The sequence below is a fragment of the Varanus komodoensis genome, unplaced genomic scaffold (genome assembly GCF_004798865.1).
Source record: "Varanus komodoensis strain SLA01 unplaced genomic scaffold, ASM479886v1 scaffold55, whole genome shotgun sequence".
NCBI lineage: Eukaryota > Metazoa > Chordata > Lepidosauria > Squamata > Varanidae > Varanus > Varanus komodoensis.
The window spans coordinates 2440525-2453484 of NW_025336157.1; the positions used below are offsets into that span (position 1 = coordinate 2440525).

At 51.7% G+C, this 12960-nt stretch overlaps 1 protein-coding gene across 1 annotated transcript in view; it reads right to left on the reverse strand.

Annotated features, from left to right (window-relative positions):
- Positions 1 to 12960, reverse strand: part of MACROD1 (mono-ADP ribosylhydrolase 1) — a 251469-nt gene that overhangs the window by 49599 nt on the left and 188910 nt on the right. Inside the window, exon 4 of the mRNA XM_044448380.1 lies at positions 12711 to 12740. Within this exon, the coding sequence (XP_044304315.1) occupies positions 12711 to 12740 (30 nt within the window). The remainder of the gene's footprint in view (positions 1 to 12710; positions 12741 to 12960) is intronic.

The window sequence follows — 12960 nt, forward strand, 5'->3', positions numbered from 1 at the left end:
CTGCCTGCTTTCTGTGCCCCCCACATCTTTTTTGACGGAGGTCAGACCCCAGATGGTCTGAATGGAAGGATCTGCACTCCAGTTGAGCATTTCTGTGGGAAGGGGGAGAGGGACGGGGCTAGGTTTTAACTGGGGAGGAGACGAGGTTCTCCATGTCTTCCTCTCTTTTAGCTGTGCATTGCATAGTATCTGGTGATCTGCAAGCCGCTAACCTATGCTCAAAATTGCTTAAAAAAAAGCAGGGTGGTGTCGTGGCTGGAGTGTTGGACTGGGGCTTGGGAGATGAAGCTCTCTGGGCGTCTCTGGGTTAGTCACCAACTTTCAGCTTAACCGATCTCACAGAGCTGCTGCAAAGATTAAATGAAGAGCAGGAAGAGAATTATGCAAGCCACCTTGGGGTGTTTGTAAGGGGAAAGGACAGCATATAAACACACATGAATACATAAACACACAAAAAGCCACTTAAATTCTTGATTGCGATGTGACTTCTTTGCAAGCTGCACGGACAAAACCAACACTCGTGGGTCTTCCGAGGGAGGGACCTCAGCTTAAGCAGGGGGGAATGCCGAAAATGAAGGAAAGGGGGAAATTAAAACAAAAGAGGGGGAGAGAAGACCAAAACGAGGAGACTCTTGAATTAAACTGTCAGCAGAGTGCGTGTGCAACTGCAGCAGCAATGGCCGTGGCGCGTCCGTGATTTAGATGAATAATTGAAACGCTCCGATACATTTATTATCCCTTTAGTGCAAAAGTGGCAGAGAAAGACGAGTGGTAATTGAAAAATAGAACACAAATCTCCCGGTGAAAGCGCCGTTTCTTATCGCAGAGTAAACATGTCAGGCCTAATAAACAAGAGCAAGACGCGGGCCGGGCCGGGCCGTGTGCCTTGATTTAGCACCTGATTTAAAGCCTCTGCCCCTGTTTTCGTGCTGCATGATGAGAAAAGAGTCCAGTGTCATTTTTATTGTTTTGGGGTGTGGGGGTTATAATCATAATAATACTAATAAAAACATAAGGCCCCTCTCTTCCCACTTTTATCGACCTAGTAAAAGGCCTTTTATGTTGGCCTGGAAAAATGTTCCGTACGACACTCTTGGCAAGGCCCGAAGTATTCCACCTCCCCACCGCAGGGCTCTCCTGGCGCCAGACACCTGCGCCGCAGGCTGCAAGCTAAGCCCGGTTGCGCTCACTTGCCCAACGGACGGAACAGCGGCCTTTTCCGGGGCTGGCCCTGTGCGGCTCCAGCCCCAGCTTTGTAGCCCAAAGATCTGGGTTTCCTCCAGTGCCCCGGAAGGCTGTTTTCTTCCCAGCTTAATTGCCTCACAGAGGCGATAGTGGGGGGCACGTTGCAGCTGAGGAGGGAAGGGTTAACGCTGCCTTTCCCACCTGCTGCAGTTCCTCACACACACATTCCCCGTTTCCTGCATTGACAATTCAGCTTAGGATAAAATGCTTGCATCGGTTTTTTTTGGGGGGGGGGCATTTTTGTAAAGTTATTAATCAGGCTGGATTTTCAGGTGGAGATGGTCATTTTATGCAGATTTCTCTCCTAAGGACTGGACCCTGATTCTTTTAAGTGTCTAGCACCATCCGTGGATAGGAGATGCTTCGAGGCAAGATGGGTCCCCGTCTTGTTCTGGGGGAGAGGGGAGGGAGAGGTGATTTCTGAGTGTGAACAGAGCAGGGGGTTGGGTGCTGAGCTTCTCTCCCCGCAAAGAGGAATGCTGAAGAGATGAGATTGCTGCGGGTTGTCCCAGTGCATCTGGAACATCAGGTGCAAGACTGGAGCATGCACTGCAGGTGGGAAAGGGCTGCGGGGTCCGGAGGCACATCGGTTCGGTGTATTTAGAAAAAGCCCCCTCCAAAGAAGGCTGCGGTATGTTGGACACTCGCATTGTTCAGAAAAGAATACACGATGGCACGCAGATGTATTTTGTACATGCACCCGACTAGTGCTAACCCCACCATTTAAAAATGCTTTCTGCACAAGCTGGCTTGCAATGACAAACATTCTTAATGAGAAGCGGACTAGAAAACAAAGGAACAGGTCAGCATACAAAAGGAATGAATCACAGAAGAGCCCTCTGGAATAAAAACCATTTTTGGAGCATACGTCACAGCGCAGAGGAGGAGAACCGTTGAGATTGTCCCCGGAACAGGATTCTGCCGTCTTGCATTACACCTTGGTGACACTCCCAAACCTGCCAGCTCACCTCTTTAATATATATATTGAAGATACCCTGTTTAGTAAGCTGCAAGTAGCTCAAGTCTGTACCCATGGCAGCATAAGGAGCTGCCACATAATGGGTGGGTTCACACGTCGTGCTCATCCATGCTGGCAACAAGCCACCACGGGTTGGTTGGTTGCAAGATAACCCAGAGTGAGCCCAGCGCTGTGGGGTCGGCCCTCCTCCCCTCTTGGTCCTCGTCTGGGTATCCCAGAGGACACTGCAGGAGGAGCGAGACGCTTCCCTCATCCCTGCCATGGTCCAGCCGTTTCAAGCTTGCCGTGCCTTTACCCTTTTGTTCAACTCCTTTCCCTCCAGGGATCAGGAAAGCCAGCACTCCAGCCGGCTAGCAGTCCCTTCCAGTGGCACCTGGCAGGGCCGACCCAAGCCTGACCAGCCTTTAAAAAATGTCTTTGCATAAAAATTGTTGCACGTTGCGGAAGAATTGTTTTGCAAAAACACTTCCTGGCCACGGTGTTGCAACTGGAAACAAAAGCAGCAGCAGGACAGCATTAATGGGAAGGCTTGGCTGGTGGGCTTAGCTGGTTGCCTGTCCCTTCTTGGATCCGAATCCCCTCAGAATTGCCCCCCCTTCTTCAGCTTGCCCCCTGCTTGCCCCCCCCCCCCAACCCAGCCCACGGCGGTGGTGAGGAGCGGCCGCGGCAGCAGCTGTGCCGGCTCCCTCAGTGGGGGTGCTGGCCACAGGTTCTCCCACATCTTTCCCCCAGCCGACTGCTTCCCATCTCTACCAGCCCCCACATCCCCTCCTGCCCTGAAGATCAGCCCCTAGATAACCACCAGCCCGCCAGTCCTCAGCCTGAATGCTGGTTGGCGCTGCAGCTCACGTGCCCTCCCAGGCCCCGAGAAGCTGCAGACAGGGGTGAGGCGGAACAGCTGCAGCCCTCCGTGAGTCGGCCTGCCCTCTTGGGAGTCCCGCATATTTATGGATGCGGCACAGGCCTCTCTGCCATCCTGCTTTCCGGATCAAGAGCAAATGCTCAGCACGATCCTCTGAGGGAAGCAACTTCTCCAGGAAACTTACTCTCCCTTCTCGCCCCTGCCACGCTTTCCAGCCCAACTTCAAGCCCAAGGGAAGGCAGTGGAGGAGAAGTTCTTAAAGAAAGGGATTATTCTCCCCAAGGGAGAGCAGGGTGCCTGTGTGTGGGAGGGATGCTTGAAAGGCTGGCTCCTTGTGAAGCGGGAGCGAAAGCAGGGCGGGAATTCCTTTCTAGATCAGTGAATCGCCAAGGGCCTCCGGGAAGCTCTAGGCTGGGCTTGTACATTCGCTCGGTTGTTTATGCCTGGCTGTTATCATTGGCAGGCCGGAGAAAACAAACAGCACATAGAAAACATGAAACCTGCCTGCCACACGCCTCCCCACCACCACATGAGGGCCCCCCGTGCCAATGCCAGCACTCCCCACCGATCCTGCTGGAACAGCTATGGGCATTTAAAAAGGGAGCTGGGGCCGATTTTCTCGGCTTCCCCCAACAAAAACTTGCAGTGCACCATGGGAAGCCCCAGTGATGCAGGACGGGTCTTGGGGGGCCCTGCCTGACAAACTGCAAATTTCAAAGCATTCTGCTGACTTGCCCGTTTCCACCAATTCGGGGCTGGGACCTGCAGGGCAGGCTGGAACTACCGCGGGGTGGGGGGGGCTTTCCCTGCATCATCCTTTCCTACTTCTGTCAAAACAAGCTTCTGTGGACAGGGGACAGCTGGCCAGGCATGTGCGTGATTACAGATGCTCATTCTACTGTTCTATTTTAAACGAATGTTCTGCTTTCCTACCACAAGACAGTGCATAGTTCCCAGGGAAATGTGTTTAGCGTCAGGGCGCCCGTGGCGAACTCCATTTTATACCTGTACTCATGATGGAGTCATGATTTAAGGGAGTTTAGACAGGTTCAGACGGTTGATAAACAGTGTGGGATTTGGTTTGTTTTTCACTCTTAAGGATGGTGAGCAGGCAGGCAGGCAGGCAGGCGGGCGGTTTTCAGACCTGTTCCTCATGCTGACAAAGGGGAACATATCACCCCGAAAGAGGGCAGTGACATGCGTATGCTAAGGATTCAAATGTAGGAATTATAATTTAAACAGACAGGCAGTACATCTCACTGTGGGGTGAGGGACTGTGACAAGGGGACCGATGTGCCAGCCTGCTCAGTCTGCCGTGCAGTTGCTGCTGACGGTGGATGGGAAATAGATCTCATGGTCTGCCTGTGTAGAGGAACTGAGCAGGGTGGCCCTGCAGGGAGAGGACTGCCCTTTGTAAAAGGCCACCCTAGCCACAGCTTTCTCCCCAGTTGCAAGTATCTCCCCCTCTTCCACCTGAAGACCTCGAGATAAATGGCCAGGACTAGATCCTTTGCATTTACATGTCCTGTCAAGGCAAGCTGTATTTAATCCTGGAAAATGACCTTCCGTGCATCCAGCAACCTGCCCTGGGCCTTCTCAGGGATGCCACTCCCTTGCAAGGCGCCTGCCTGCAGGCCCGAGAATCTCAGAGGGGGAAGCAACAGCTCCGCGTTCAGCTCAGCCATCTGCAGTCAAGTCCCCCGCACATCAGCTCGCTTCTGGAAAACCCATGGGGAGGGCACGGCTCCCCCATGCTGGCTGCTCTTTGGGGTTAAAGCCCAGCTCTTTCACACACCCAGCCGCCCCAGATGCCTCCGCTGCTGTAAAGAGAATGGAAGCCACTGCCCCCTTGCCTTTCAAAGTAGTGGGGTGAAGGGAAAGCACTCCTTTGACATCCGGCGTGTGGAGATATAGGGGAGAGGAGGAGGGGCCCTCTGGAAGCTTCTCCTATTGACAGTTTGTTGTTCTCTTCATTAGCCTGTCCTGACAGAGATTTATGGAGGATTTTTGTGGAACAGCCGAGTTCCGAGGTCCAGCTTTTTAACGCCACAGCGAGATTTATGGCACTTAGCGGTGCGAGAGTGCATTAGCGGAAGGGCAGCTTCCCCCCCTTCCCGCCACCACCTCTTTCTTCCTCTCTTTTTAATTTGATTGCACAACAACTTTTAAAGGCAGGAAAATAAAATCCAAGGTAATGGGCTTAATTGTATTTCTGGACAAGGGCACTGGAGAAGCGACACTGGAGTGCCGTGGCTGGGAAGGAGAGGCAAACTGAGAAGCGTGCGTGTGCTCAGCCTACATGGAAAGACAATCACCACAGGTTGGGTTTACAAAGAGAAGGTTATCAGGAGGCTTTCTCTGCACATCAATCTCAGAATGGGCCACATCTGTAAGGGGGCCACGGTCCACCACAAACTAATTGAATTGGGATATGAGCTACTTCTAAAACCCGGGGTGGTGAACATAATGGCAGCTGTCCATGCCCAATAAAATGTAAGGGTGCTGGTAAATGGTATGGATCCAAGTAAGTTATGATAATAGCTAGCCTGCATGCTTAGTATCCGAAGCTTTGCGTCACCTGGAACGGCTCCTGGGTACACAGCCACTGGCTGTCAGAAGCGATCCATGCTCACTTAGGCAAATTCTTCCAGGAACCAAATGCTCATTTGGTAAACGTATTTTGCAGTGCGAAAGCTTACAGAAAAGGCCATCTCTTATCTCTTATAGATAACATTACTATCTATTTTTCTGCCCCTTGTTTTTGTAATATTTCACCCAGTTTTTTTGCAGTGGCTGCTTTCCTTTTTCGTGTGAGTATGTTTAGCTGTCTCTGCAATCCAGTTTTGTTTTTAAATCGTTCACCCTCGGGCTTCCCTGAATTCTCTCTCAGATCCCACATGCTTTGCCATGAAAAACAACAATACCACACAAACATTCGAGTGCATTCTGTTTCCAGGTGTTAGGCAAACATCTGGACGAACACTCGCCTGCACAGATGTGCCCCTACAGAAGCATTCTGCAAAAGCTATTTTTAGCCACTTTAGTAGCAGCAAAAAGCATCCCCGGCTGTCATGAGTGTGGCTCTCCATGGCATCAGTCTTACCGTGGATTTAAGTGAGCGCTGTCACTTCCTATTTAGGGAGAGGTAGACATGTATCTCCTAGAGATGTAGAAATTGATTTTGTTCTCTTTTTTTCCTTTCTTTTTTTTTCTTAGCGCTGAGCTATTTTGCTGATGAGTTTAATATTTTTCTCCCCCTCTTGCAGGCTGAATTATCTTTTGCCTATTCAAGGAAAAAGATCATGTAGCATTTGGCAGAAACTCTGTAATTGAAGAGCAGTGTTCTTGGGCTCTTCTTTTCCGCCAAGGTACATGTTTAGGGCTCCACAACTTGGTGGCATCATAGACAACTGACATGGGCCCTGCATTTACATTCATCAAGCTTATGTAGCCCGGGACCCTTCCTTTCAGGGACCGCTTCTATTTTCTGCTGGTTGTTCCCAGTTAGTCACTGTGCAGCCATTTTGGGGGGATGCCTCAGCTCTAGATTTCCTGCCCTGAGCAGGGGGTGAGCTAGATAGCCCCTAAGACTGTGTACAATTCTCTGGTCATGGGAAGAGTGCTGTTCCTATTTCCCTACCTCCAGCTTGCCACCTCCTTCCATGAAGGCCAGTCTGTGAGTCCCCGTTTGTTTCTCAGTCCAGTATAAAAAGCGTATTTTAAGTCTGAAACACACGGACGGTCTAGGGCCAGGCCTGCAGCCAGAGGTACCTAGCCAGAAATCAGCGACTGGGGCCCTGCTCTCTCTGAAGACCAGGGCGGCAGGTATCCGGGCGCAAACTTTCAGAGTTGGTACTGCAGCCACAGAATCGCTTCTACGGGAAACTCTACCGACTCCTTTCCCATGCGGCTTTAAAGCAATCCTTGGGCCCCGTTTATGGAACGACCTTCCGAAGGTAGTTTGCATGGCACCATCTTTACAATCTTTTTGGCGCCAGGTGAAAACAGTCCTCTTCTCCAGACATTTTAATAATTGATTTTATACTAGGATATTATTTATACTGCTTTTACCTTTAAAACATTTTAACTTATTGATATCTGACCTTGGCTGCGTATTTCTCTGTTTTACTGTAGGTTGTTATTTTATGAAATATTGTTATTTTATGTAATACTGTAATCCTCTTGGAGAGTCTTTGGAGTAGTATAGTGGAATATAAGTTGAGTAAATAAATAAATATTCCACAAATGTTTTTTCTGAATGGTTTTTCTACCAGCGCTTGCATTATTTTTACCAGTGTGCATCCCCGGTTTTTTGTTTTTGTTTTGAATTGTAAGGGAGATTTTTACTGCTGTGTACTACTTTTTTAATGTGCATTTGTTGTGCTTTTTCTTATGCAAAACAGTTTGGGGGGAAAATACATTAAAAAAAAAGACAAGGTGGTAAAACGATTAAAGCAAAACCAAACAAGCTAGATGCGAGTCGGGAAGGTTGATGTCTGGAAACCAGCTCCCGGGAGAAATGGTTGCAAGCGCTAGGTACGTTTAGCCTGGAGAAGAGAAGGCTAAGGGGCTATACGAGGAAGGTCTTCAAATGCCCAAGAGCCTGCTGCGGAGCCGACACTGTTGGCTGATCCAGAGGGCAGGACTAAACCCAAAGGGTAGAAATTTGCCGGGAAGCAGATATTGGCTGAAGGTTAGAAGACCTTCCTAACAGTAAAACAGGGGAACACAGGACCTCAGGAGGTGGTGGGTTCTCCTTTGCTGGAAGTATTTAAACAGAGGCTGGGTGGCTTCCTGCCTGGTCCGTTGCAGCTGCACCCTGCATTGAGGAGCTGCATTGAGTAGGGGTCGGACTAGATGATCTCTGGAAGCCCTTCTGACAGGATGCTTCTGTGATCCCGTTGAGTGGAAGAAGGGGTGGGGCCACACCCCTCTGTCCCATGTGATTCTCATTAGAAGCACTCCTCAGCTCTGTGAATTAAAGGGTTATTCGGGAGTCAAACCAGCCGCTCCTATTCCTGTGCTGGCAGGCTGTGAGTCTCCAGGGTCTCAGACTATCTTGAGCTGAGGGTGATTAATGCCACTGATGAGTCATCCTATAGCCAAGGCTCTCAGGAGGACATCCATAATAAAAGCAAAGAACAATCCAACCGATGGTAAAGACCAATTATAATGCACATCAGAAGTTCTATTTTCCAAGCAACAACAAACATTCAGCATTTAAAAAGGAAAAAGGAAAAAGAAACCAAAGCAGATGGTTTTAAAATGCAGAGGTGCACATATTAAAAAACAAATCAAGCGGCCGTTGAAAAGACTTGGGAGGATAAAATGGTCTTTGCCTGGCCTTGGGAAAGTCAAGAATGTGGGTGCCCAGCAGAGCTCTCCAGAAACAGCACTGCACAATTTGGGGGACACCACAGAAAAGGCCCCAGAAGAACTACTTCTCACTCAGAGCAAAGCCGCAGATGACAGGCTCGGGAGAACCCCAGGGCAGAAATCAGAGAAGCACCAGTTCCAAAGACGCCCCGCGTTTGGGTATGTGCAGTGGTTCGAAAGTGCAAAATTTCTCCATAGCAGCTGCACGGAGAAATTCCGTGGCCTTCACCACATCCATCTACTGGCCAGCCCAGCCACCGAAGAGAAAGCTTTGATCTCTGGCTTGGCCAATACAGAGGCTTCGTACTGTCTACCAGAGAGGAAAAAATGTTCTACCTCTCCTAAGAATCCTTGAACATCTCTCCAGGCACAGCAAATTGCCTGAGACACTGTAAAGGGTGGGACATAAACACTTTGCATCAACAAATAAACAAAACAAATAAAAATAGGTCTTTGGAGCAACCGGTGGCTGGCTCACCAGGCTAAATCTCAGTCTCCTGGCTCTCCGGCACACTATCTGTATATTGCTCCCAGATCATGAGGACTAGATTCTTAGAAATTGCCCATTTTATCTCAGACCGTGAGGACGAGAGCCTTAGGAAACCGGATACTTCCAAGAGCGTTGTTCCTGACGGTGGGCTTCCCAGAGCGGGAGAGAGCCCCTGCATCCCGGCTGGCTGTGCAACCCCTCCAGCCCTGCCACCCCCACCCTTTGCCGGTCTATCTGCAGCGCTGGTTAGGGGGGCAAGGGGCTGGTGGGTTCTTAGGGAGCCTGCCGCTTCAGCGTTTATTTGCGAGCCGCAAGATCACAGGTTAATGGACGGGAGGATAAATCCCGGTTCCTTCTTGTTTATCAACGTGCAAAAACACTGCCGACAGGTCCAGGACTTTAAAGAGTAGAAATAAAATGGGATCACCCCGGGTCAGGCATAAATAAGGGCCCCATTAACGCTGGCAGCGCTGCTGCCGGGAGTGGGTGGCCTTGGGACCGGGCTCCTTCCTTTGCCTGGCTTCCCTGCAGTTTTCTTCTCCCCGCCGGCTGGCTCTGCTTCCCGCCACCTGCCACCTTGGGCTTTGACTTTGCGAGATCTGGGTGGGGTGAGGCTCATGCCACATGCATGGGGAGAGTGCGAGCGAGGGGAGAGTGAGGCGAGCTGGAGAGGGCGCCGCCGCCTCGGAGGGGTACTGAGACACAGGTCAGCGGGGCTTGGCGGGAGGGGTGGTTTGCGGGCAGCCACCTGGGCGACGCCGTGTTTCTCTGCCATGCCGGGTTTCTCCCAGCAGCGAGTTCTTGGGGGCTTTGTGTCAAATGTCTGTGGCGAGGAGGAGGGGGTCCCGAGGAAGGCTCCGAAGAGGAGCACTGGGAGGCCACCCCAGGCTTACAGGGTCGCAGGAGAGAAAGGCAAGCATGATCTGATGGAGCAAGAGATCTTTGGATGGCTGAGGGCTGGATGACCGTTCTCAGCAGGCTGAATGGGGGGGGGGGGGATAAGAGGAAGAGCAGACTGTTCACCAGCCCTGCTGAAAGAATTCATTTTCCCCTCTTCCCTCCCCATGCCTTTTTCCTTGTGTGTCATGTGCTTTCCAACTGTTTTCATGGATTATAAGGAAGATGCTCTAGGAGCCTGTCGGGATGAGTGGTGGGATCAAATAAATCAGCAAGGGCCTTTTCTGTTCCTCATTTCATTTAAAATCCACTCCATGGGCCATTTCCAAATCTCGTCAAGTGTCTGCTCTGTGGTAGCTGCTATTGCAGCATCCAGCCTCGACTGTGGAGCTGGGGAAGGAAGAGAGGTTTTTGTGTAGTCTGGATGAACCCGTTTCTAATTTCACCGCTTTTAAGATTACATTTTTATGGAGTTTCTCTTTATTGGTATTATTGTGCTAATTAGAGTTTTTAGGAGATTTTGTGCAGTTTTACGAGCTTTTCTCCTATTATATTAATGACGGCCTTCTGAATTTGTGAGTCCAGTGGCTTTGAGAGAGCTTTTGCGATGGGAAGCAACACAGAAATCTCCATCTTCCTCCATATTCTGATGTGAAACCCCCACTTCTAAAAAAAGAACCCCCCCATCCCCTGTAACAAAGTCTGTGCCAGGCTTGGGGTGAGGAGTTTGACAGCTTTTCGGGGGGGGGGTGCGCAAGTGGGGAACACCTGTCCACCAGAAGCCTCCTCCCCAATTCACCCCCTCCCCACACACACAACTGAATTTCCCTATGGGAAGGGCTGTGGTCAAGAGGACTGGATAACACTCCACACGTACTTCTGTCCCAGCTGCGCCCTCCTTGCCCCCAAGGTCCTCTGCCAACCACCCTGCGGTGGATGACCCCGTGGGCACGTCCATTTGGAATCGGCCTGCGCTCTCGAATGTGTGAGTATCAACTTCCGTTAACCGCCCAGAGCGCCTCAGGTACAGGGCAGTACAAAAATTAAGCAAGCAAATAATGCTGCCCTGTTGTTACATTAACAGTAATGCCAGTGAGCTGCCCTGCAGGGAGAGGCAGCGTCTAATTCATCGCCGTGCGCTGCTACGTATGTCACAGGGAAATACCCCCGGTGGGGACATGTGCCCAGAATGCGCCTCTCCTTGCCATCTCCTGTAGGCCTGGGGCTGGCCGGGTAAGGCACCCACGTGAGACGGCCGAGGCTGCTTCACCCCCTGGGCAGAGCCACAGCGCACTGCCCAGGGAAAAAATTCGGGAAGGGGAACAGGACCCATGGCCAGCTCCCTGGGAGCCAACTCAGAAGGACACCCTGCCGCAGTCTGGTGTGTCAGCTGAGATGCCATGTGTCTGCCGGCTTCCCAAGAGTGGGCGCCCTTCCGTGTGCACATGGAAGAACAAGGCGACACAGAAAGCCAGCTGTTGCAACGCGCCCCCTTGCAGCTGGATCCCGGGAGTCTCTGTGGCCCTCCCAGGCCCGAAGCCAAGCACAGCCTGCCGCTTGCGTGGAGCACAGGGCATCTGGTGGCATTCCTGTAAGAGCCCCAGGTGCCCCGGAGGTGTCCTCCTCCTTGCAGAGAGCACATCATGCGTCAGGACTCCCGCCGCTTCAGGACCGGGGCCCCCATTCATTCAGCATCAGTCCCAGGATTTGGGGCTGGCGTATGATTTTATCAGATGCAGTTCTTCATGAACACAATTTGTTCAACTGTTTTGCTTTCAACATTTCTTAAACGGCCTAGGGAGGGCTGGCCCTGAGACGACGGGTAAACATATAGTAAAGTGACCAATGAATAACGCTCCAGGAGCCTCAGGCTCCCTTGTTATTCCTTCCCAACGGTTATTTCCTTCTGCCAAGCTGGATGATGGGAAACCCCTTTCTCTACTGGAAACCCCGGAAGCCAGAGCCAGACGGTCAGGCTTCTGCGTGGGCTTTCGCCCATGAACAGGAGCCCCGGGCTTGCTCCCCGCTCCTTCGCCACCTGCTTGCTCACCTGCCGCCTCTGTGGCCTGATGGACGTGCTCCCTGGTTCTCTGCTGCCCATCAAAGCAGCAAGCAGTAGCTCACGACAAGAGAAGGAAAAGCGAGAGCAGCTGGGGACAGTGGGGCTCGGAGACGCCGGGGGGTCTTAGCCAAGGGTGCCACAGCCCAGCGCCAGGCCAGACGGCACTAGCCAAGGTGGCCACGCTGCACCAGGTCAAAGGCAGGTTTCCCTCTTCCCGTACTCTTTAGCGGTTAAGTGCAAGAGGAACGCAACATGTGGAAGCACTCCTTCAGGCACCACATTACCGAACAGGCAGCATTTCCCCGCTAGCCCTTAACTGAGACAACTTTAGAAGGGAAAGAGGGAGAGAGAGAAAAAGAAGCCGTTCGATCGCTATTTGCCATGACAACAACACGGAACAGAGGCGGGAACAAACAATCAGGCAGGGCATGTGGAGACTCCAGGGTAGCTTGTGAACCCCAACACTGTTCAGCCCCAGCCAGGCAGGAAGGATGAGCTTACAGTCCAACAACATCTGGAGGTCCACTGGGACCCGCTGCTGCCATGAGGCAAGGGCATCACCTTTGGGCCCTGCGGGAGAGCTCCCAAGAACCTGGGCACAGCTGGAAAACGGGGTGTTGGGGGAGATACAGATGTGCATTCTGCCTCTCGTGTTCTCTACGAGACAAGCCGCAGAGCCGTCTGCAAGCGCCCACGTCTCCCCCACCACATGTCCCATGTCTCCCCCTCCCTCCCAAATCAGTGGAGATATTAATTTGAAAGCCACGAAGAAAAAAAAGGTATCAATTAGAAGACTCACCGCCGCCGCCTCCCAGCAGGGAACTGTTAGCTGCAAAGAAAACACAGAGAAAAGATGATGTTAGTAAATTGCTGCTTGTTTGGAAGCCATTTCAGTTCATTCATAAAAAATGGTGGGGGGAAGCATCCTCGCTGCCACACAACTTGCAACCCAACCTGCACCCTGACTGGGCCATCCAATGGCTCCCCCCCCCACCCCCCCCCCCATTTGGCTCGGCTTCCTACTACGTCCATTGTCAGAGCAACCCGGG